Genomic DNA, 26,231 nt, shown 5'->3' on the forward strand with positions numbered 1-26,231 from the left:
GCTGTAGTTTGTGGTGGTGTTGAACTGTATACAAGTATTACTAATATCTCAAAAATAGCAAACAATATATAAAATGTGGATCCCATTTCATGAACGGAACTTAAAAGAAACGCTCATGACACAAATGAAGCAACAACAACCTTTCGTGAAATGAGAAGAGGCTGCGTTCTCACTTCAGGTGCGCATAAATGTGTGCGCAAACGTGCTACCTGGGGCAGTTTGTCGCTGCATTCGTGCTTGTGAAGAGGCGGCATGGCCGACTGGGCTGGTGGACAGTGAAGCCCCTCGGTTCTACCCTTCACGGAATATTCTGGTGTCCTTCCTTCTGTGATAAGCAAGGTCAGAAACACCAGGAACTCCTCTGCATCGTACTCGAAAAACTCCTCCGTTGCATCTAGGAGAGGCAGAGAAACTGACGTCAGCATATCTTTCTCTTTTCTGATCACTTCACATCTTAACAGAAACGAGGAACTCATTGGAGGAAAGAAGCAGGTTAACCACTAATCTACACATGCTGTGACAGATGTTGAGGGCAATAAAAATGCAATCAGGATGCAGCCCGTATTGACATGATTTATGCCTGAATGTGTTATACTCAAATAGACATGGCCATTTAACTTTGGCTGGAAAGACTTGTTTAGGGAAGCAGTGTGAGGGAAGGCGGCAGATGACACAACTTTTCCAGTTTGACTGCTTCAAAGGAATATATTTAGACCTTTCGTGTCAGCTGAGGAGAGGGGTGAAGCGCACACTGTCTCCCCCCCCTCGTATTATTAAGTCACCAGTCGAATATGACTAAATTGTAGCTGTTGCTTGTCAGTTTGTCTCCTGCATTACCTAAAGTAACAAAACCCTCCTCTGTTGGTGTTATAATTGAAGCTTAGATCTAAAGTAGGGATATTTTTAGCAGAATTTTGAAGAGCCAGTCTTAGCACTCCAGCTCCTGTGCTCCTCCAGAGAAAACTCCCAGAATCCCGCAGGAGGTCAGCTGATACACAGCAGCTCTAGGAATCACAGGTTGCTTTCTTTACAGCACACAAGCAAAACAAAAGTCAAGAAGCTGCCTGTCCTACAATCTCAAACCCTCCACCTGCCTTTGTTTAAATTTGTTTAAATTGTCAGTTGCTCATAAGGCTAGAAGCTCAAATACACACACAAAACACACAGTACACAGACACACACGGACACGGACACATAAACAGTCCTCCCAGATCCATACTGGCTGGAACAGTGTCCCTCTCAGCTGGCTTTGAGAAGTGTGAGCTACGAGCTGAGCTGCTGCTGCTGCTGCGTGCGTGTGCGTGTGTGTGTGTGTGTGTGTGTGTGTGTGTGTGTGTGTGCGCATACACATATCGCAGTCAGCCAGCCAGCCAGTCACGCACATTCCTCTTAGGGAACTCCTCCTACATGTCTTTGAGCTGCTGCTGCACGTGGAGAGAGGCGCAGCCCAACACAAAACATGAGGAGGGAGGAGCGGGGGAGGTGAGGTGAGGTGAGGGAGGGGGTCTGTCAGCCAGCTGTAGGCTGAATAAGTGCAGGGTGAAAAGAGATGGAGGCTATATTCAGGGTCAATCTCCTTTTCTTTATGGGCTGGAATCGGAAAGGTTTGAACAAAGGGAGAAAGAGACCAGCGGGTGAGAAAGGAAAAGGGAGCAAGAGGGAGTAATATATGACAAAGGTAAAGAGTCAAGGTCACAGAGTCCATCACCTTTACATGATGGTTGGCCTGAATGTACTGGATAGCAGTGGGCAGTATAAAGTATTCCCAGTTTGCACTGGGGAAAGCTAAACTTCCTGGTCTTATCAGGGGCTTTGAGGAGGCAAGAGGCAAAAGAAAAAGGAAGCATGGATGGATGTAGAAGAGTGATTAAGGGGGAAATGGAAAACAGCCTCTGAGAAGCGGTGTGCTCCATATACCCCCTTCCACACACACACACACACACAGCAACAATTATGTGTGCGTAGTGGGTGTCAGATTGCTGCTTTCTAGGAAAGGCAAACCCAGGAACACATACATTCATACACCCTCCTCCTAAAGCACATAACAAAAACAAACATGACGACAGAGCGGTAAACATACACATCATAATCTCTCTCACACACACACACACACACACACACACACACACACACACACACACACACACACACACACACACACACACACACACACACACACACACACCACACACACACACACACACACACACACACACACACACACACACACACACACACACACACACACACACACACCATAATCACACACACACACACACACACAGGACAAAAGGACTAGTGATGGAAGCTTTGGTTAAGGGGCCCAGCCCATAGATGAGAGCTGTCATTCTTTAGGGCGTCGTGACTGAAGAGAACATTCCTATGAAGCCTACACACACACACACACACACACACATGCACACGTGCACACACACACACATGCACACACAGAAGCAAGCCTAAATGGCTGGGAGGTGATCAGGATGCAGAACAACACATTAAAAGGCAGAGGCAGGAAACCTTTCCAAAGGCGTGAAAAGAGAGAGCTGTGTTAAACACACAGAAAGACATTTACAGAACTGTGAACCAGTTTCTTCCTTTTTTCAACAGCTTGAAATAATCAATGCAAACAATCGGATTGTAATATTCAAGAAAGACAGAGGTTTTGTTTCTGCTTAAGAGGCAAATCAATGGTACAAATAGTTGACATAATTTGGGAATTTATGTAACAATCTGGGTTGTTTACCAATCATTAAGCCTCACAAGCGGGGCTCAATGTTCAATTCTGCCTTTTGCTTCCCCTCCTCCTCTCTTTCCCACTGGACCATGACCAATTCATTCTTGTCTTTCCATTTCTCTGAAATGTGAAATCTGTCTCATCAATCTAAATTTGTATTGCTTGAATTAATGTTTGTCTGTAAGATGTATTTTCCCCTCTTTCTCCAATTTGTTTTTGAGCCTTCTCTGTGTGATCTACCTGCATATGAAGTAATTTAGTCTCCTTTTTTTAAACCTGTGTATAGACTGCACTGATCCACATGCTTTCAGTTAGAGATGTCCCATAGGAACTGCTAGCACTACTTGAGGAATGCAAACAGAGAAAGAAATCTAATTTAAATCTGGAAAACATAATCAGATTTAGGTCCAAAATAGCTCTAAAATAACAGGCTCCACACTGCATATATCCTCCACTATAACAGTCCCAAACCCAAGTCCATAACACACAATGCAACATGGATCTGTCTCTTTTCCACGTGCGTCTGACCTCGCCTCCATCTCTCGATAACGTGTGATGTGAATTATGTAACAGGTCGGATTTAGATTCAGGCATCTTATTATTAGACCTGTGACCGGCTGCCACCAAGTGTGGCTGGAGACCCGCCCACAGATGGGCTGGATGGACCTGTATACCCACACAAACACACGCACATGCTTCTCAGCTGTCTCTGTGTCCTCGGGCCAACAGTATACAGTCATGTGGGATGGAAAAAGGCCTACAGGACACGAGTGGAGCAGTCGGCCTCGGTAGCATAAACAGTGTTCGGAGTAAACACACCATGGAGTGATTCATCCTTACTTAAAGCTTGTCATAGAGGCACACGGACAAGTCAAACATGTCGGTGCCTGGTCAAAATGGTTACGACAGTGATCATGATTCTGAATTCTGATTCTTGTCATTCAAATGACATGCCGCTGGATTAAATTCTTACATTTTTGTATGCGGTAACGTGTTCATTTTTAACACATAGACAGATGGGAAGACAGATAGAAGGATAAAGAGATACAAAGTGGGAGACACACACATTCATATAAGCCGACCCACTAATCTGTGCACTGCGGACACACAGTCTGCATGGTTGGCCCTCTTTCTACACCGAAAATTGCTCTGCTCTCTGCACACACACTCAAACATTCACACACGTATACTCACAGCTAATTTGAATGCTGTGTAAGTACCCATATGGCAAATGCTGCTCCCATCCTCCTCCATTCAGCCGTGGCAGTTCACTATGTATGTAATTTGTTTGTGACCACGTTTCATTCAAATGAAGCAGACAGCACAGCTAGAGTCTTCCTAGTGTTTCATCATTTGTAAATGTGCCTGTGTTGGGGACGGGAGACAAAAGCCAATGGCAGATGGGGGGGAGAGTTACAGATCAAGGTCTAAGCAGGAACAATACACTGATGAGCTCACCTATGGCGGGGCTACCGGTTATCAAGGAGCGTTAAACACACACAGACAATATGAGATAATGTACTGCAGGGCAGCAAGCAGAGAGATGAGACACGCTTCAGAGGGAGAGAGACAGAAGGTCTTCACAGATATTGGAAAAGACAGATAAGTAGTCTAAAGGGCAGAGAGGAAACACAATGTTAGTTGACAAGGCAGACAGGAGGTCACATTAACAATGTGTCCAGTTAGCTGTTTGTCAAGTTAATTTCATGCAAATGTTCTAAACCTTGCAGAAAAGAAGGGGAATTGGGTGGCATTTGCATCTGTTGAGTTGATATAAAACCTCCTTTTTCTCAACGCCAAAACACGTCCACAAGTAGGTAAAATAATGGCAAGTGTTTACTATTCGTTTCTGTGCTCTTTAATGAAAACATAAAAATCTAACGTAGATATACCAAGACCATGCATGACCTGTCTGGTAGACTGTGGGGGACAAATGTATTACAGAATGTCTAAAGCGACCTTTGTTGTACTTTAGGTGTTAGTCTTTCAAATTACATATTTTAACAGTGTTATAGCACAAAATGAGACTTTCTTGACGAGTAGAATTTTCCTTCAAATTGCCAAACATCGTGTAATTCATGTCACAATTCATACGGGATCCAAAATGATTTGCTTCTTGCCATTGACTGTCTTTTTTTCCTGAAATAAGGTCTCATGGGCGTGACTTAGCCTCTCTATATTCAAATAAATTGAAATACGTGTCAAAACAAACAATCTAAAGAATGGCTAGACTGGTATACTGCATTTTTCAGTGCAATTGGCAAGACTGGCCGTGTTACCGCTACTGTTGACAAAAAACACTAAAGCCCCTAACTGCTCCAGTGGGGATCAGTGCATTTTCTTAGATGAATACATAATAAAACTAAGAGAACAAAGGTCCATATAAGGGGACCAATTCCTTAATGAAAAAGAATGCAACAAGGACACCAGAGAATTGTTAAGATTTGAGACTATTTTGCTCTCTGAGTTTTAAATCATTTGCCTTAAGCTGATATGATTTAAAACACTTGAATATTTTTGGGGACCTGCAGACTCAAGATAACTAGGCTGCCCGGAGGCTGTGTGTTAAAGGCATTTCTAGGCATCTTCAATGCAGCAGTGGCAGCAGTCTGCTGAGCTCGCTGGAGTGTGTCAGCTCGACACACAATGATTTCTAGCTCTTTCTGAATCAAAGTCCTCATTCTGATAAGAGTGTACGTATGGTCAAACAGGGATGCACAGTCGACATCCTTTAACCATTCAGCCATATTTGCATTAGCAACAAATCCCACTGCAACAAACACATTGCAGCTAATTTCTCCCAAAATTGCTCAACGGATGACAGGATTGTGTTGTTCTTTTGAACTGTGCATAAGTAGATGGTGCAGGAATGTAAACAACTCTAAATTCTACACCTAGTTTTCAGCATTACTCTGTTGTGTGGGACTTTGATGGATGCAAGAGTCAAACACACAGCACAGGGGCAACACTCAAATAAAAAGTAACCACAAAAGACAATATTATGATGCTGATGCACTGTACAAGGCTGTCTAACAGTGTAACATCATACTTGTCAATTTATTTTAAGCTCAGAAAGATTACGGAGGCAATATTTTCATTTTCAAATGGTTACGCTGTGAATAGTGAGACAAAAATCATATTTTTGAGATTCTCATCAAGAACTGTGCAGCACACTCACATGCACGCATCTGTATTTCTAAAATGAATACACAGAGGCAGAGTAGGAGATTACAATGACGGTTCTTTCATGCCAAATCTCTTTACTGCAGCCCCCGGTAAGATAAATATAGACACAACTTGGTAGCTCTCTTCTTCTAATATTCTCTCTCTCTCTCTCTCTCTCTCTCTCTCTCTCTCTCTCTCTCTCTCTCTCTCTCTCTCTCTCTCTCTCTCTCTCTCTCTCTCTCTCTCTCTCTCTCTCTCTCTCTCTCTCTCTCTCTCTCTCTCTCTCTCTCATCAATTAATTGATGACTTTGTGATGGTGTCTGCCAACAGTACCCATGTTAAAAAGGACTAATGTGGTGAATGTCTGAAGTCATAAACTATGGAACGATAAAAAAGAATTGCAATTGCAGCTCATATGCCATACTGTGTCCCTTTGATTTACAGGCAAAGCTAACCCTTTAAGTACCAACCTCTTCCCAAAGCACAGCACAAATAGCTGATGGATTATTTGAAAATCACAAAGAAAAAAAAAATCCACCTGGCTGGGCTTTTGAAGGCTGCGTGATGTCCACTATGTAGCTAGCCCAAGACTGTGAAAGCACAAATCCAGTTTCAAAGTTTTCAAATGCACTGGAGGCAAAGCAGGTGGCAGATTTGGACTGTCAGCAGTTCTGCCACTGCTTTACAACACCATGGGAATTGTTTGCAATGCTGTCTTTTCTGTTCCATGGCCAGTCCTGCAGTCCGACTATATTTGGAGACCAGCTGGTCTGCAAGACCAATTTCTTCTGATTTTTCTTAAAGTATTTCTTCCTGGCATTTCTATGAGCATCTCGTCACAAGAGTGCGGTTCTAAACGGGCTGCATGACCTGAAATATGCAAAACAATAAAACTTTCAGGCCTAAAGAGAAACTACATCAGAGCGAACAGACTCATGCTCTGTATACTGTATGTAACTACTCACTCATTGTAACAGACTACATTTTATTAGGGCTGTCAAGATTAACGCGTGAATGCACATCGGTTAATTTCTTTGAGTTAATGCACTCATTACACATTAACGCATCTGATCTTTAAGGTGGACCAGCACTATTGTCCTTTCAGTGACAAGCTGCTCCTCTGAGTCTCTGAGCTTTAATATTTATTTTAACTGTATAACTGACTGCAGGTTATTAATATCCTTACTGCAAACTCTGTTTGTATCAGGAAAACACAAAGTTGAATGTTTTCAAAGTTATCGTTAGAACTGTAATGGTATTATTAAGTATCAGTACTATGTATTGGCAAGTCCTGACATTTAAATATTTGTACTCAGTCTGATAAAAAGTGCTATTCTGTGCATCTCCATTTGTCGGGGCTTCATATTCTGGTGCATACACCTTCTGTCATTTATCTTTCTGTTCCCACAATATACAGAGAAAATGGGAATTTTTCATATATATTCACGAATGGTGATTAATCGTGATTAATCCACAGCTACCTTGTGATTAATCTGATTACATTTTTTAATCGATTGACAGCCCTGCATGTTATACATATTCTGAGTATTCATTGACATAATTCAATCTGCTATTTAGGAAATGCTGTGTTCACGAAACACTGTTTCAAGAAATTCTGTGTAGCAATTTGCTAGTTAATATAACATTTGAGTCACAGCAATCTGAAACTAAATCAAGCCGTACCTACAGATTCTCACAATACATGGGTGTTTTGAGTGGAAGCAGAGTGTTTGTGCTTTTCATGCTAAAATCTAGTACTTTTATACCGGCTCATCATCCAGACTCACATGGTGCTTACAACATAAGTGCAAGTTCTGATAGGTTTGAGGTAATTTGGCCGCAGCTATTATCAAGTCTTTTCATGTTCTTCATTGTGTGCTGAAAGCCACAGAAAATAAATCAGGCACCATTTTTCACAACAGACCAAGGAGAAGTCTTGCGGTGTCTTTTTGTCGTCAGCTGTCTAGCAAGGGCGTTGTCATGGCTTCAAGCATACTGTGTCTTCAACTTCCCATGTTGAAAATGTGTAGACAGGCAGGAGATGACCATAGGTTTGCACAACTGAATAAATGCTAATCAGGTTGAGCGGATATATTTTTAAGGGGCAGATGGTCACAGCTAAGAATAATTAAACCTATATCATATTTGATATTTTAGAGTAGCAATAGACCTAGACATTTTAAGATTTAGATTTTGCCAAGTATGTCTGACGAAAAACATAAACACCCCAACAAGCTACTGCACTAGCACAGGAGTTACAGTACACTATCAATATGCCATAGATCAAGACATAATATGCAACAAACATGTCGACTACCTTGGCAAAATTAAACATCCACTTCTATTATGTACTCATGTGGCTTTCAAATGTTTAAACGGTGCTGAATTTCCTGTTAAAACAGAAAGTGCAGCAGGATTTAAGACACAATTAACTGAGCCCCGTGGCAAAGCACAACAGCATCACTTGTCCTTTTTCAGGCCCAATATAAAAGGAGGGGGGAAGGGAGATACAAGGCCTCAGTCACTTCTCTCCTGGCTGACTGACCTGACACTACAGGAGAACAGTGATCAACGATGTTGACCAGGGTAATAAAAAAATTAAAAAAAAGGGTTGCCGAGGCAACGGAGACACTGTGTTCAACATTCCCATCACGGCTGCACTGACATGTGTCTTTGTATGTGACAGTGGAGCCGCATCTTTACAACAAAGTGTTTGTGGACAATTAATGCTTCTGTTGTGCTCTGCGGGTGTGTGCGTGACGAGCAACCGGTACACAGCATCGGAGTGTTTTGTGTTTGAGCATGGCAGCCGAGCTCTGACTGCAAGACTGCCTGTTGTGCGTCTGTTAAACCTGTTTACATGCTCATGCTCGCTTTTGTGGGTGTGTGTTGAGATCCGGCTGTGTGTACGCGTTAGTGTTATCGGAAGTGCGTCTCTGTGTTTGTGTCTGTGTTTTGTTTCTCCCTCTCTGAGGTTTGCTGCGAAATAACATTTGTAATAACATAGCGTACTATAACATGTCACTGCCAGCTCACCTTTCCTGTTTTTGTCTGCCTTGTGTTACAACAAAAAAAAAACACTAGAAGTGGTGGCCGAGTCTGCCAAGAAACTGGCATGTTTTTGCCAGAAGAATTTTAGGAATGGTAATGATCACCGGTGAGGAAGAGCTGATCCAGATTCAGTTTGATGTGCTGAAATTAAACACATTTGTTTTAAATTACTGATAACAGGCTGTTTTACTTTTTTGGTGGGCGCTATCAGCATGTCTCATCAGTAAACTTTGGATTTAATCGGTCGAAAACTACCTTTATCTGTCGTACCAGAAAGTTTTGTTATGGTCAAGACTCATCTTTGAGTCTTGAAACTTTTCCAGTTTCCTCCCAATTGATTTACTGAAATGAGTGTGTGTGTGTGTGTGTGTGTGTGTGTGTGTGTGTGTGTGTCCCTCTCCCACTTTGCAACACAAAAGGAGCAGATTCTCAGCATACATAGCAACAGGCACCGATTGGCTGAGAGGCATTAGTACAGGTCCTGCCGAGGAGAACCCTTCTTCTGTTTTGTGAACTCAGCTGGTATTATTCTCTCAACTGCCAACAAACAAACACACACACAAACACACACACACACACACACACACACACTTGACCCAGACTGACACACCACATTGTCCTCTCTCTCTCACACCCATCATTGTCAGCCATAAAGAAAGCTGTTGTTTAGAAGCTGAGCAACTTGCACCCTAGTGAAGTCACACGGTAAACAAGCCTGCGAGCCTGTGGAAAAAAAAAACTTTTCAACATGTGGCACTGAGACAAATCTCATCTCCACTTAAATGGGTAAAAAAAGTCTCACCTCAGACCTGATTTAGGAGAGTATCTATCTGCCATGTCTATTAATTAGTACTTCTTTCACTTGGTTATCGACACATCCTTGTCTCCCTTCTCCAAACACCTTCCTGGTAAAATTTGCACGAGACAAATTCTTGTAAATGTTTTGTACATGGCTATAGAACAAAAACAAAATTTTTTCTAACACAGTTGCATTTGTCAGTCATCTATTTTAACCTTATTTTTAATGCAGTAAATGTTGGTTGAGTTCATACATGCTTTTTACAGTAGTAGGTCAGTTCTCTATGACGAAAGCACCAAAAACAATGGGAGCCTATCACGGTTAGGTAACCACTGTTGGAGGAGTGCCGATTTCATTGGAACCACATTCTATGCCAGCTGATTTCAGTGAGAAGCACAACTTCAACCGGGCTGGTTACAGCATTTGAAGCTGATGAAAACCTGCATACTCTGCCAGATACTGACTACAAAGGTATATATTAAAATCCCAGACCCGCTGAGACATTCTAGGTTAGGAATGAGATACAGTTTGTTCTCCTCAACAACCATAGCAACTGAAGTAAGGCACTTAAAGCCCCCTATTATTCAGATGAGTTGCTTGGTGGCTAAAAGAGGTATACCGGTTGCACTCGGCAACTTCAAGGTGTGAATGGATTAGGCGGAGTACATTTCAAGTAGAGTGAAGATGGGGAAAAAAAGATATGTGCTGTAAACTTTCAAGAGAGTTTTAAAAAGATCCATAAATAATAAATGAAGTAGGCATACCTCATTGGGACTAAAGCATACACAATGTGTGACATGTACTTGTTCATAACAAATCATCACACCTTTCTCCCTCCCTCATCTAATCTGCCTCTCATCTTCCCAGAAATAACAGGAAACAGACCCTCAGTCACAGTGACCTAAGGTTTGTTGTTCCCTCCACATTGCCCTTTTTGACCTTATTTCGCACAGACTGTAGCTAGGCCCCCTAAGCCCCCTGTTATTCAAGCAAGAGTGGTCCTTTGCAAAACTCATTGTCCAACACCTGTTATGCAACGTGGAGTGGAGTGAGCACAGCAGTGCTGGTCAAGGTTGGCCAAGTAGGAATTACTAAACACTGGTAGAGCCAGAAGTAAGTCCTGCATAATCAAGCCTTAACAATGTACATTACAGGCACACATTGTCACGTATTCATTTGATAGATAGCCACGAAGTAGATATTGCGCTTTGCAATATTATTTACAATATTGGCTAAAGGGCGTTGAGAATATGTACTTAATTGAAGTTGTCTCCTTGACCAATTCCTATCTCCTTTAATGGCAACACATGACACTTAATCTTAACTGGAGCAGGTTAAATTTCAGCAAGCTGACTGTTGGTATCTACGGGACACTAGGGCAGTAGGACAAACTAGCCCCTCTCTGTAACCAAAAGCCACCCCGACCAAGGTGAACACACAGGCATTTGACCTGCCCTGTGCTGCAGATGCCAATTTCTAGAAAGGCGAGTCCGAATTGAGCAACCTGAGCAGAGCAGCTCCAAAGGCCACATGATAAGTGTGTCAGTTGTGACACTGGCAGATGGAGGTGGTTGGTGACTGGAATTAACTGCTCGAGACACAGAAGCACAAGGACAAATTCTTGACGTGGCTAGGGGGAAAAAAACTCCACAAAAGTTTACCTTCTCTCGTGTTTGATGCTTCTCACTTTTCGTTTGTATATTGGACTTCATGTTTTTAACATTTAGAGCCTTCTTTTGTACAGACTTTTTGAACTAAGCAATTCCATGCCCACTTCAAATCGACAAGAGCGTTCTTTAACAACATATTTCCACATCAAAAACCAAAAAGCCCCAGTGTAATAGGACTGACTGACTGTCTGTGATAGAGGAATCGCCTCACTCAATGTTCAGGTCGGTTGTTGGCCTGAAAGTGATGAGATGAGACAATGGAGAAAAGGAAAGAGGATCGTTGTGATGAGTCTCAAATTAACTTAACCTCACACTCTTGTTAATAAACAATGTGCTTAATGGTTCCACAATAAGCCCCCAAAGTACTCTCCGTAGTAGGGAGGTTGTCTACGTGTAACAATGATTCTAATACATTAAAAGAATAGTTCCCATCAGAGACAGATCAATTATCGCTGTGTGGATATTAACTGGTTTTCTCTTCAGCAGTCGGTATTAGAGATTGTTCTATATTCATGCGATTATAAGAACAGGTTATCATTAAATTCTTTAATTATGAGCTTTAGCACTCAAACAAAACAGCTGAGGTCTTCAGAGTCAGCTCAGCCGGTCTGTCAATATCAACATTAACCAGTTCTAGGAAATCAATTACTGACAGGGCACCAGTTTCTTTAATGCATCCTTAATTTAAAAAAATAAATCAGTTGCCATTGTGCTCTGTGAACACAGCAGAGAGTTCATGCTTTAATGCCTTCATCCAACAAGTATGCTGATAAATATGGCAGGTCCTTCTATCACTTATTTCTATCTTGCATTTAGATTGTAAGTCAACAAAGCGCTTGCTCTGTCAATATGCTTTTTTGTCGAGATATTTTCAGCAGTTGGTGGTGGTGGAGGTGTTAAGTACTGAGGTGTTAGTCTATGCAACATGACTCAGAGGACCGGAGAGAAAAAGGAGGGGGGAGGAAGATAGGATAATTAAAAGAAGACCAGTGGAGTGAGTAGTGGGAAAGTTGATTCACTACAAGGTCAGAGAGAAACTAAATTGCCTGTAAAAGGTCTTTCTTAGAAATCTTGCATGATAACACAAATCACACATCCCCCAATGTACTCATGTGTGAATACTGCTGAGAGGAACAAGTAGATGTCATTTTGGTTTTCTCGGCTAAAAATAACAGACATGGCGGAAGGAAACACAAAGAAATCCTTTAAAATGTGTGCTTGTGTGATTTTTTTCGTATGTGGTTTCTGAGCAAGGCTTGTTCGTCCCACAGAATTTGCACTGATCTACTTACATCACATCAGGGTTAATACTAAAGTAAAAGGAAAGATGCACTAAGGAAGACACTGTAAGTAGTTTGTTTTCACTGTCGATTATTTTCTCGATTAATAGATTAGTCGTTTGGTACATAAAATGTCGGAGAATGGTGAAAAGGAAAAGGTTTTCCAAAAACAAAGGTGTCTTGTTAAAGAAACCAGAAAATATTCACATTTAAGAAGCTGGAATCCGAGAATTCTTCACTTCTTCTTTTACTTAAACCGACTAATCAAACATTTTGGCGACCACATTCCCCACAGATGAAGAAGAAATATGAATGCGTAACCAAAGAACAAACTGAGTATTGTCAAAGAAAGACAGAAATAAAGACACTGAAAACCATCACCTCCACCACAACGACCCCTCCTACCGGGAGAAAACCACCAGGTCCAGATGGTCCTTCCTGTTCGTGCAGAGCTGGCTGCTGGTTGGCTATGAGGAGCAACAGGGGCGGGAGGATGTGACGAACACACCAGTAATGACATCACCGGCTCAGTGGCACCCTGACAGCATTAAAGCGACCTGTGCTGCTACTTTCAGCTTTAGCCAGTCCAGCACTAAGACTAGGTATATTTTTGTGTGTCCATACAGCTCCTACTCCAGCGTTAATATGGACTAAATGTTTAGTTATTTACAATCTTATATGTGATTGTGTATACAGCTCACTATGGCTTCTTGTGTATGTCCTGATAACGGGTCGCTGTGCTAAATAATGTGTTCCAGCATTATGTAGAGTTTTGCTGGACTGGGAGGACTGGGGGCCCAATCCCATGTAGCAGCTAAGCAAGGCTAGGCTACTTACAGTCGAACCTGTCACAACAGCATTGATTTAGGCTGATTACCCCGGGGGCCTGGATAGTAATTCACAGCTGAAATACTACACAGTATTGGTATTCATTGCAAAAGGCAGCACTGAATCTCGCTGTACAATGGGGAGTCCAATATCCATGTTCAGTGCAGCTGGGTCAGCAAATGGCAGTGGTGTTGTATTGAAAATGCAATACGGCGAAACACTTAAGTTGACTTAAACTAGTTGATGAATGAACTGTATACCTTATGTAATGACTATGTATGCATAAACAGGAATATACTTAGCTGGGAGAAGAAAAAAAATCAGACCTCCTAAATAAATATCAATCAAATAGGCATGATTACCCCAGCCAAAATAATTGCGATTCACTTTATTATCCCAATAATCATCAAAATGTGCTTAAAACTCTTAAAATGTAAAATTTTGTGATCATCCTTTTTAGTGAAAAACAATCAAATCATCTTAAATATGATGATGATCGTGAATTATAAGGTCTCCCTGTATGAGTAAAGGATAAATACATTTTCAAAATGCATTTTTGAATTCCGTATTTTTTAAATCAGACTATGTTTCACTTGTCTACCATGATAGCGAGCTAGACAGCTGTTTCAAGTCACTCATGATGATATTTACGATCATCCGGGTAATGGAAATGCACCACGATTGATTATTGTGAGTGTTTTTTATCCTGATGTGCTATAAAATCCTACATTGTCCCATCCCTACAATCAAATACAAAATTATGGTTTTCAATGTATCCAATTCGGGTTGCTTCAGTTTACATTTAACAGACAGGATGTGTCAAAAAAGGCATTACCACCAACCAACGCTCGTTTAGATGCAGCTAAAAAACAGATAGTAAATTAAGACATTGCTAAAAAGATTATACAGATGGACTCCAACTGTGTGACAGAAGTAAACAATTTTTTTGTTAAAAAGCAGAGAGCACCTGTTTTGGCTTCCTCCTGCTATGGGGGTAAATTACTGCAAAGGAGGCAAAAGCAACACAGGAATAGACAGGTGCTGCACGGGACAACTGTGTATGTCACTCTATCTCGTCAGTAAAAGTGTATTCTGTGATTCACTAGCCTAACATTTATGGAAATGTTCCAGGGGAAGTTAAGCTCTGGAATCTCCTGGTACATTTCACTCTGTATGTACTGTATTTTGACAAATGAATGGATTATTTGGCAAATGAATGGATTATGTCCGTTTATGATAAGGTACAAATGTTAGATTATATCTGCAAATGAATGGTATATACAGCCTGAGCACATGACCCCTATATTTCCATTATATCCCAGTTAGTTCCCATAAATTCCTGTAAATATTCACATAACTTTGTAACCCTAGGCTGGGACATCTCAGGGCAGCTGTAATCTGGCTGAGTGCCTGGCAGAAGGCAGGCAGTGGAGTAAATTGGGTGGGTGGGTGGGTGGGGGGGAACTTGTATTCAACTCCTCCTTAAAAGACTAACAACTTTAAACAGGAAGTGCCGCAATACAAAAACACAAAACGACATTACAGAGAGCAGGAGCACAGTCTTCCCAGCTGACTGAGTCTCTCCAATATGACTAGCTCTGAGGTCATCGCTCTGTATATTGTTTATGTGTATGTGTGTAAAAGGGAGCGAAGGAGAGCTGTGGCTTAGGGCACAAAGGAAGAAGCACTCAGTCACCATTCTTAGCTCTTTGCTCCTACATTGCACCATATCAACTCATATCACCATAATGCAGTCTTTTTTTTAATGCCCCTTCAGTGATTTGGTTGTAAAGAGGACCACAGCAAAAACAGATTATTTTTATTGCCTAAATTAAAATGTGTTTTTTTAAATCAAACTTCACCATTCTACATGTGAAGATGGGACACACATCAAAACAAAATGATCTATTTCAGGTTACAAATATAACTGAGCTTTACCACACACATGAAACAGTTTTAAACCAGATATGACAAGCCATGTTTTTTTCCTGACTGGTGTAAACAGGTTCAGAGTTTTCCATAGTGGCTCTTTTAAGGACCTGTAAAAGCTGTCTCTTGAGCCACATGGTTAAGTCAGTTTGGCCAATAGCAATAGGTTTGCACACAATGCTACACTCACCATCTCCTCACACCCGCATGAACTCACTCACACACAAATGCCATCCTGACTCACAGTTCAACTCACAGAAAAACAAGGGGGGGGGGGGGGTCAGATGAGTCTGGTTAGGAAAAGTGAGCAGAACATCACATGCTCCTCTTCTACCATTATTTAAAAAAAAAAAAAATACATGGTTCACAAAGAGATGTTGACGAAGATGACGAAATCTGTCTTTCGTCTTATTTTACTATGTTCTGGACACTTTAGAGCATCAGCAAAGAGCTGCAGGATGAAGCGTTGCTTGGGCTGTATTCACTCAAAATGAAGGTATGGATGTGTTTATTTATGGTTAATAACCACCATGAAACATTTAAACAACATTTTATTCTCCTGATTCACGCTGGGCTCTCTTTTTCATTTACTGTCTCTCAGCTGGAAGGGGGGGGGGGCGTTTTGAATACTGTGTTTACCGTTAATTGTGGGTGACAACATTTAATCACCTTGTGTCCATGTTATAGCAATGACAAAAACTTAATTTGGATTGGTCACATCAGCCTGAGATGGGATCTGTTTATTGAGGTCCATATAATACAGATTAAATATGTTGGGATTTGAGGATCCCATAGTCCCCTCTCAATATGCTAAAGGTGGAACAAGTGCTATGGTACAGCAGGGTACATCCTGGATTAAGGTTGGGCGGTATGACGGTATTATACCGTGTGACGTATACAAGTGTCTACCGGTAGAGATTTTGCAATACCGTTTATACCGGAGAAAGCGCAGATGTCTGCGGCGTCGCTCTGAGTCACTGTAATTACACCGCCTCGACACACGGGGCACAGCAGGCATTGCAGCAGACTGCTTGGCGTGGTTGCATGAGCACGACGAAGAAAAAACAGCTTTACCTGAGTAATAACAATCATGGCGGAGGCGGAGAGTTGAACGTCACGAGGAAACGGAGGCAGCGCGACCCACCCATGACGAAGAGGAGGAACTCGTTCTGATGTGTGGAACTTTTTCGGATTTAGAAAATCCGACAACGAACAAAAAGCGCGACTGTTGCTGCTGGAGGTGGAAACACCGGTAACCTCTTCCACCACTTAAAGTTAAAATATGCGAAGCAGTATTATGAGTCTTTCGCCAAAGGCACCCCGTATGACAATAAATCACATCGATGGAGGGTGATAACGGAGGCCATCACGACGCATACTTTTTCTCATTTGTTATTTTTATTTCTTATTAAGATGGAGCTCTGTGTTTACATTTGCACACACACTATAGCTTAAGTTAAAGCTGGAGTTCAAATGTTTACCAGACATTTGCACATTCTTTGTGGCTTATTATTTATTATATTTTCTTTAAAATAATGTTATGCTGCTGTGAGAAAATTTTAATAAAAGAGGAAAATGATCAAATGCGACAGTATGGTTATTTTTAAGCCATTAATTGAATTTACAGGGGGAAAAACCATACCGTGATATATACCGTTACCGTGATATGAAATTATTCATACCGTGATATAAGATTTTGCTCATACCGCCCAACCCTATCCTGAATCAATCACCTCCTCACCCATCCAAAGCCTTTACTTGACTTGTAACACCCACCTAATGAGAGGACATAGCCTATGAAGCTTGTTGAGTTTAAGTGTTAGATGCACATGTCTGGACATGTCCAACTCTCAAACTTAATATAGCTGGGCTCTCCTAGGAACCCAGCATCTGAGCAGTAAAACAGCCTGCTCAACTGCTCAGCTCGACTTTGGTGTGGTCTAAGTAAACAGCCTCACTCACCACTGCAGTCCCTTTGTTTTGAGAGCAGGGAGGAGAGAGAAAGGCAAAAGAACGAAGGTGTGTGGGCTATAGGCAAGCTGGTATCTCCACCACAGAAATGAAACAGTGGGATGTAAAAAAATAACAAAAGTCCCATTGTGTCTGCCAGTCAAACAGGGAGCTGTAGAGCAGCTTCGACTGGCACAAGCTTTCATAATGAGAACTTGACAGTGAGTGAGTCAACCTGACAGATTCACTTATGTGCATTATGCCAACAATATCCCCCAATTCAAGACATTAACCAACCAATACTACAACATGCAACAGAAGTGATGTTGTTCACAGTTGACCCAGCATGCCATGCTGCGATATTAATATATAATTACACTGTACACAGTGTCAGTCAGAGTGTCCTTTACCCTGGCCAGTCACATCACACAGATGTCTGGGTCAGTGCTTCTATATAAAGGTTTAGGATCCTACAGTCAAGGAAAGGCAAGGCAAGGGTTAAAAGTCTAGGTCCATATAGGGCACATGTTTACTGAGTGATGTGGAGTCCCATTACCAGTATATTGTGCTCAAAGGAAGATCCCACTCAGGCCAGTCAGTCCTGACTGAAGTTGCGTAACCTATGCAAAAACACAGTCTCTCCCTGATTGACTGCAGCTAATCTCATCATGACTGAGAACAGTAGCCCTTCACTGCTTCCAAGTATGGTGCTATTGTGTTGTTGACAGCGGATCCAGTCAGCTGTTACCCTGGATCCCAAACAACCATGTACGCCCAATCACAAAGTAAATATAGCTTATAAAATGAAGGAGCTTATACAACACCTAATGCTAATTGTTCCAGGGCACAGATTAAGGTACCCTGTCGGGAAAACAAATTAATGCAATAATAAAATTAGCATAATCACACTGGAACAAACAAGGGTGTCCCCTCTGTCCCTGTTTTACCTCTTGCTGCAGACACAGCGACATGTAAACAGGTTGCAGAGCATATGCCAGGAGCCTGATTTCCACAACAGGGTGGGTGTCAGGAACATTTTGCAGCAAACGCATGCAAGAGACTGTAAAAAATAAGAGCTTCTGGAAAAAGGGAACAGCATTTGACGTGAGAGAATCCTGCAGGTTATGTGTTGGTGCTTGAATGTGGGGGGGTACAGCTGACATTTGTGTTAACATCCAAAACTAGAGCAGTAAAAATGTGTGTTGTGCATACATGTCCTCACTGACTCGGGTCAGGCTTTGTTAATTCACATAACCAGTGACCAGGGCGACCAGCTGTTACGCAATCCCCTGGCCTGATTCTCTTCTCAGGGTACAGTCAGTGCACTAAAGCTGGAAATGCACAGCTTGCCCACACACAACAGTCACTGACCAGTGAGTCCGCTTCTACGTGTCCCTGTGTGTTTGTGGTGCTTCCACATACCTCGCTCCGACTTCATGTTGTCCAGTGTCATCAGGTTGCCTTCAGGGTCTCTTTGCAGGGTCTTCTCAGTCTTTTCTTTCTTTTTTTCCTATCACACGCGGCCTTGACAGCAACACAACGGCGTGCGGGAACTCCCCCCCACCACCACCCTAACCCTCTGTGACTGAGACCTGCTGTAATAGCTGAGCAATATTATCAGCTTTGATGCCTGCGCGTCGGTGCCAGCTGCACCCCCCCTCCTATCCAACAACAAAGCATCGCTTTGTTAGCATGGTACTGTACGCTTCCATCGAGTCGCACTGTATCGTCCAACTGACTTAACACAAAGACAGCTGATCAGCCAGTCACGATTAGCGCTAAGGTAGCGGACTTGTCAATCGGTTTGCTAGCGAGTAGCCGACCTGACGACTAGTTATCTAACTAGCGAGCTGGCTACTCTCACAGCTCGAATCAAATTCCACCACCTGAGCCATAGTTAACGTCGCGGTGCATTTCTGTGTCCCATCTCCTGTTAACACTGAACGTTGCCAGTTGCTAACTCAGCAGTGTTAGCTAGTTAGCAAACACAACTAACTAACTTAACCGTCACCGTATGTTTAAGCGTCAAACGGTGACGACGACCTCCCCCAAAAAACACCCCAACCCCCAATACAGCGCAGGTAGCCACCTCCGATGACGGACGGTCTCGGTATTTATTTATTTATTTATTCACTACGACGAGAACATAATTTAGTACATCGTTCTTTCTCACGAAAATGTTGACGGGGGGACATCAGACGGATACGGTCCACTTTCTGTCCATCCACAACCTCGGAGCAGTAGCCATCTATTTAACGGTAGAAACGCAACCTGCGCGTACTTCCTCTGCGATCTTCGTTAACAAACTTTTCCAACCAACAACAAATAGTCTCGACTCGGCTTCGACACACATAGGGGGAGCAACGGTTTCCTCGCGAGCGTTAACTACAGCAGCCGTAGCTAATTTTAACGGCGACTGACTAGTTGACTAGCCGAAACTACAAGACGAGGTCGATACCGATAATATCCAGACGACGTGCAGATGAAAGGAGCAGTGAATCCTCCTAGTCGTGATGCTTACAGTCTGCTGCCTCCCCTCTCTCGCTTCCCTCCCCACCCGCTTGTCAAAACAGATCAGCGCAGCTCCAGTCACGTGTCCCAACAACAGCCCCAGTCGTCACTTCCCTCTCTCTGCCAGCCCAGCCTCGCATGAACTCGCAGCCATAGCAACCAGCAAAGTTAGGAGTGGTACCAACACTTGTAGACGGACGCCGTGTCAAACGGTTTAAAAAGGAAAAAACAAACAAAACAAAAAACACCTGAATGTATTCCTTTACGGCTCTGTTATTACTGAAGAGTGGACGTCTGAGTTGGCGAAACACGACAAACAAGCGATGGGCTACTCTCTGTGAGCTGATTGGTCAGGGGGATTCGGTGTGCGTTCACGTGCACACACGAGGCTTCGTTGTGTTTTTATTTTTCCCGTTGTGAACATTTTGTTCCGGCTTTCATAGAAAGCCAAAGATCTCGTGTTTAAGGGAATTATGTCATATGTTGTAGTTCAAAGAATTGACTGGATAAGCGAATATAAAGTCAGAACATGTTCCTGGCAAATGCATGAGATTGAAACTTAAACTAAAATTAAGGAATCTTTTTTTTTTAATAAACGGCCCTATATTTCCCCCTTGTTATGTTGTTAAACAAATGAGAGCTATATCTTGTATCTTTCTTAATAATAATAATAATAATAATAGGGTAATATTGAACAAAAATAGCTATAGATTGTAATTGTAACACATGAGACCTATATTTAAGCCCAATGTGATGTTATGGAAAAGCAAAAGTAACCTTTGTTGAAGAAACGTGGGAAAATTACGGGTAACAAAGGACAAAGGGAATGCTCTTTGTTTTAATCTTTTCTCTGAACCTCTTGGAGCAAAGGCAAAGGCCAGATTGAGGACACTACAATCTGCCTCACAAATCTGTTTGGCAGCTGCAGTTGCAATTTGTGTGCAATTAGTGTTTGCAACACACACACACACACACACACACACACACACACACACACACACACATACGCATATAAGGACAAGAGGTTGGTGAGAAATTAATCATATTATTATAATACTAATTAGGAAAAACACTAGAATCTATCTTCCTACACTGAATCAACTGGAGCGTTGTATGCAAGTCATTGATCCTACATTTGACAAAACCAGACCCCCATAAGAAACCATGTGGTGTCCTCAACTGGAATTCTACAATAAAACTAACTTCACATATATTTGTAAGTACAATATTACAAATCAGTTACAATATATATATTGTTGAGATAATGCAGACCTCTGTGGTTGAAATGCATTGAAAACTTGAGGTGGGAGGAATCCTTGACATGCTTGGTGTTTAGAAGATCAGCCACTTTGTGTTTGCACTGCTGCCCAAACTATAATTTGATTATGTTTCATTGTAGTCCTGTAACAAGCCAATCACAGACTAACCTGTAGAGGTGCGTTATTTTTATTTTTAGTAAGTGAACATTGAGGTTAGCAATGAGCTGCCAAAACCTGCAACACAGTTAGGGTTGTAGTTGGTGGGGTGATGTCATATAGAGAGATACATCCTGGAGAAAAGAGTAGTGACTCCTTCATGGTGCACAGTGTTTATTGTAATTGAACCAAATATTATATATGATTTAAAATATGGCAACACAGCCTGTATGTCTAGATATTGATTTTATCATCCAAAATCATTTGAATAGTGGGAAAGATCTTTTTTGAGTGTGAATGTTGGTCAATGCAGACAAAGAAGTTCTTGTGTGTGGAAAAATCCATGTCATAGCCCCATCTAGTGGCAGAAGCGGACCCTGGACAGATCACCACTGACAAATGGGCAGACAACCATTCACCCTCACAACTTATCCTTTGGACTGTGTGAAGAATCCAGAGCACCCAGAGAAAACCCACGCTGACACGGGGAGAACATGCTTTCAGTCAGACAGACAGACACACAGACAGACAGACAGACAGACAGACAGACAGTAGTGCCCTTATTCAGTACACTTTGCCTGACAGAGCTGAAAAGCACAAACACACATACACATATGCTCACATATAGACAGAATAGTGTATTGATTTGTAGCAGGTAATAAAAGCTTGAGCATTATTTAGCTTTAGAGCTGCAATACGGTGGATGGCTGACATGAAATTATATCACATGCTGTTCACAATGGCAGGATACCTTTTATAGTATTCACCAGTTGAGGGCAGATCTGCAGTCCAGTGGCTCAGTTTGATGAGGATCAATGAGTCAGTGTTTAACTTGAGAATTGACCATCAACTTCCTTTGCTTGGAAGTCTGGCCACGTCAAACAGATTCACATATATCTTTTACCCCTATTTACACGGAAATTGAATCTGTGTAATCAGAGCACAACATATGACCTCTCTGTGATTGTCGCGTGGTTCTACTCCAAACTCCTCGACTTCACTAAGAATGCCGTAGTCAGAAACGTGGCAACGGTAGAATTTGTTATTCCGGCCTCCCAAAGCGCAAATATTTACTAAAGATTAAAAATAAATCAAAAATGAAAAAGTGAGTCATTATAAAAATGACAAAAGAGCACTGACTAGAGTTCTTCAATAACTCACCACTTCAGAGCAGGGAAACACAAGGAAATGTATTGTATCATCTGGATAGCTGTTACCTCCTCTGTAATTATTCCAAGAATTTTACAGCTCCTTTGAAATTAAGTATATGTTACATTCATGTTTCACACTTTTCCACCCACAAAACAAAACACAGGAAATCATATTCAACAATAAAGCATATTTATGCTGGTCACATGACCTAGAAAGAGCGCGTGAGCCTCTACTTAACCGGGGCAACAGTGAACGCGTCCCTTCAAATGGTGAGTGAGAACGTGTATGAATGTATGCTTATAACGTATAAGTTATAACGAAGGCAAAGCGTCCAAGTGTGCACCCGTATTCACGCTACTGCGGCTGCTAAAGAGGGAGAGATAATGGCGAGGTGTCTTAATTAAACAGAAAACACGGAAGAGAGATGTTTGTGGCGTGTTCTGTTCCGTCTGCCGCGAGCGACAGCCCGCGGTGTCCGCGTGCGTGTGTGCGCGCGCGCCCGCCCTGCTGTCACAGTGACGCATTATACTTACCGATGGATTTGTGTGACTTAGCACCACAAACAGAAGAACCCCATTGAAAAAACAATTTACTAAACTTTAGTGTTGCGTTGCTGAGTTCAAGCAATGCAATTACTTATGTATTGAAGTGTGGATGTCTCAGGTTGGCGTGATTCAAGTATGATTTTGTGGACCTGAAGGTAAAATATATTCATAGTATATAGTCCAAAATGATGATTCAGATGATTCTACTGATGACTTTGCTTATTTGCAAGCTGTTTAAAGGGCACCTCTGCTTATTTTTCTGTCATTTGATATTCTAATGGCTTCAGACTATTTTCAACAACATCAGATCTTCAAAGGGAATTAAATGGTTAAACTCACCTTCTCCAACAGCAGTACACAGTCATTCCATTTCTAATGGTGCTATCCTTATTTGGTATTGCACTGTAAGAGGTTAAGGTGGACCCCAAATTACATGACACAGCAGTTTATAAAGTGGTGGCTGATTTCAGAATGACCAATTAATGACTTTGCAGCTCCTACTTTTGCAGGTCCAGCAACATTTTTAAACAAATAGTTTTGTTGTGGGACTGGTTCATTGCAAATCTTTATTGTAAAATCGTCAATTAAGTCACCCACCCCACATGTTTTGACCTTTAGATACTATGTTTTTTTATTTACTGATTGTTCAATATATTGTGTATATAGAGCATTTATGAATAAAGACATGTGATAGGTATACATTGATTCAACATTTGTGCTTATAATATTGAAGATGGGGAGCCCGCTGCAAATCAACCTTCTTACCCTGACAGCATACAAAGCATAAACTATCCACTGATCCTCATGCAGGTTCCGACTCCAAGACTCATACGCCTGCTTGTCTTGTCCTCTACTTCTTTATCTGATTTGATGTTTTATTGATTCAATTTTCCTGTCTGAGCAAAAAAAAACAACAACCAAAAAAGACAAATCACAATGTCACAAAAATGAAATAATAATAATAACCAGAGCCCAGATTCAGAAGTTGGAAATACCAACAGTTTATTTTCTACTTTTTGTGACTACAGAAATGTTGAAACATTTTGAACACTGAAAAAAGCTGGGTGACATCATCACTTGCTTGTCAATTTTCTTTCTTTTTTTTTCTTATTTTTTCCATTTGCTTAGCAATCACAACAGATGATATTGCACGGCACTGAGAAAGCAGTAGCAAAGCCTGGGAAACAGTAATGACAAATCAAGTCATGGGACATGGAGTTATACATCTGAGAGTAACACTGACAGTATTGCCTCTCTGGCACACACATGCATGCGTACACACACACACACACACACACACACACACACACACACGTGTACTGAAAACTGAAGAAGCATCGTGAGCTGCGAAGGAGGTCAAAAGAAAGAGGTTGACAAGAGCACAAGGCTGACGAGAGCAATGAAATTTCATCTTGAAATGCGAGTGCAAGATGAACTACCACTGTGATCTATTCCTAAATGTCTATGACAACAAATATGCTTGTTTATCAAAACCCTTCAAGCATCTTTGTATATGAATAGCTGGAGGACACCCCTCTACGGGTGAGAAACTAGTTCCCCAGCGTGAGAGAGCCAGATGATTGTCTTAGGCGCCGCAGTATTGTTATGAGACTTGTAGCCAAGCTACCCATCATATGGGAACTCCTTACGGACAGAATAAATAACAGAAAATGGGGGAAAAATGCATCTACACTGCATCGTCCTGTCTACTTTGATGAAAAAACTGTTCACATTCTCCATTCTTTGACATAATGACTGCATAGCATGCTGATACTGTGCTGTTTGCATGACAGAGATGAAGCAGTACTCCCAGTAAGGCCTCTGACCACCAGTGGGAGTCAAACTTACTGTTGGGAATATGCACCAGTCAGCCATGCACATGCATGTGTGCCAGCAGTATACAGGTTCAACAATGGACCAACACCCAGTAAGGAACACATGCAAATGAGCACATACAAAACCTACGCACCTCGTCAACATTTGTTACACACACACACACACACACACACACACACACACACATGCACACACACACACGCGCTCCTCCTCAGACAGGAAAAGAAACGAGCAGGTGATCGTTCCCATACACACTCACACACTGATTCCTTGTTAAGGTTCTTTGCAGTTTTATTAGACTTTGCTCATAGTCATTACACGAGTACGTACCAAAAGAACAGATACTTAGATGGAGCGAGGCAGCAGTGCCACGGCAATAAAAACAGACCCAGCTCCGTGGCACAGCCCCTGGCAGACCGGCTGCCCAGCCTACACTCCACCTCACTCTGTGCATGAGACAGCAAAGTGAGCGGGACTTGCAGCCCTCGTTTTTCAAATGCTTCAGATTGTACATTGAACAGGAGATTCCCCACATGGTAAGGAGTAAGCTTGTCTACATAGCCCTACGCCTTCTACATTCTATACCCGTGCGAATGGCAAATCAAAACTCAACAAGTCTACCTCACAAATGCCAGTGCTTTTCAACATTATAGATATTTTTTTTCCAATTTTTGGTTTGTTTTTAAAAATCTTTGGATGTGCAGTAATACTCATAAAATAACCGTTTTTTATAAAGTCAAAAGAATAGAAAAAACACACACACACACACGTACACACTGCTTTTTGCCAGCTGATCAACAAAGTAGCTCCTGTATCACTTTGTCTGCATTGGCAAATCAACTGTCTGGGTTTCTGGCAGTGTTTAAAACACACATTGAAATGCCGGCTAGGATTTAGCTGAAGAAGAATACAAACTACTCCTTTTTATATCTAAGCGTGGGAAATAAGGCTGTAAAATAAAACATTGTCTTTTTTGTTTGTTTTTTTTTTTCCAAAAACCTACTATATACAAATCTAGAGTTTCTACAAATGCATAAATTAAAGCAGTGGTTAACCATTACAAAAATGCAATTAAATTAAAATCACAACACAGAAGTAGAGTAAAAGGGAAAATATGAACACAATATCACAGCAGTTGGTTTTACCCTGTAAAAGCAATAGTCTACCATCATAATATTGGCATTACCCAATGTCTGATAAAAAATATGCTTCTCCCTCCATCCCTTAAGTTTCATACATCGACCCTGAAACTTGTCCTCCGTGACTCGAAACAGAGCACTTCTGCCAAAAGAACAACAACTTCAAAATAGATAATCATACAGCTTTTTTTGAAGTAACAATAACAGTTACCACACGAGTGGAG

At 41.7% G+C, this 26,231-nt stretch overlaps 1 protein-coding gene across 1 annotated transcript in view; it reads right to left on the bottom strand.

Moving 5' to 3' along the window:
* The window catches only part of atosa (atos homolog A), a 28,445-nt gene extending 8,503 nt beyond the window's left edge, over positions 1 to 19,942 (bottom strand). The window contains exons 1-2 of the mRNA XM_084018036.1: positions 18,832 to 19,942; positions 210 to 394 (exon numbers count right to left, since the gene is read on the bottom strand). Coding sequence (XP_083874162.1) covers positions 210 to 394; positions 18,832 to 18,862 — 216 coding nt within the window. The 5' untranslated portion in view covers positions 18,863 to 19,942. The remainder of the gene's footprint in view (positions 1 to 209; positions 395 to 18,831) is intronic.
* Positions 19,943 to 26,231: the final 6,289 nt, after the last annotated feature.

The sequence above is a fragment of the Eutrigla gurnardus genome (genome assembly GCF_963514095.1).
Source record: "Eutrigla gurnardus genome assembly, chromosome: 1".
NCBI classification, from domain to species: Eukaryota; Metazoa; Chordata; class Actinopteri; order Perciformes; family Triglidae; genus Eutrigla; species Eutrigla gurnardus.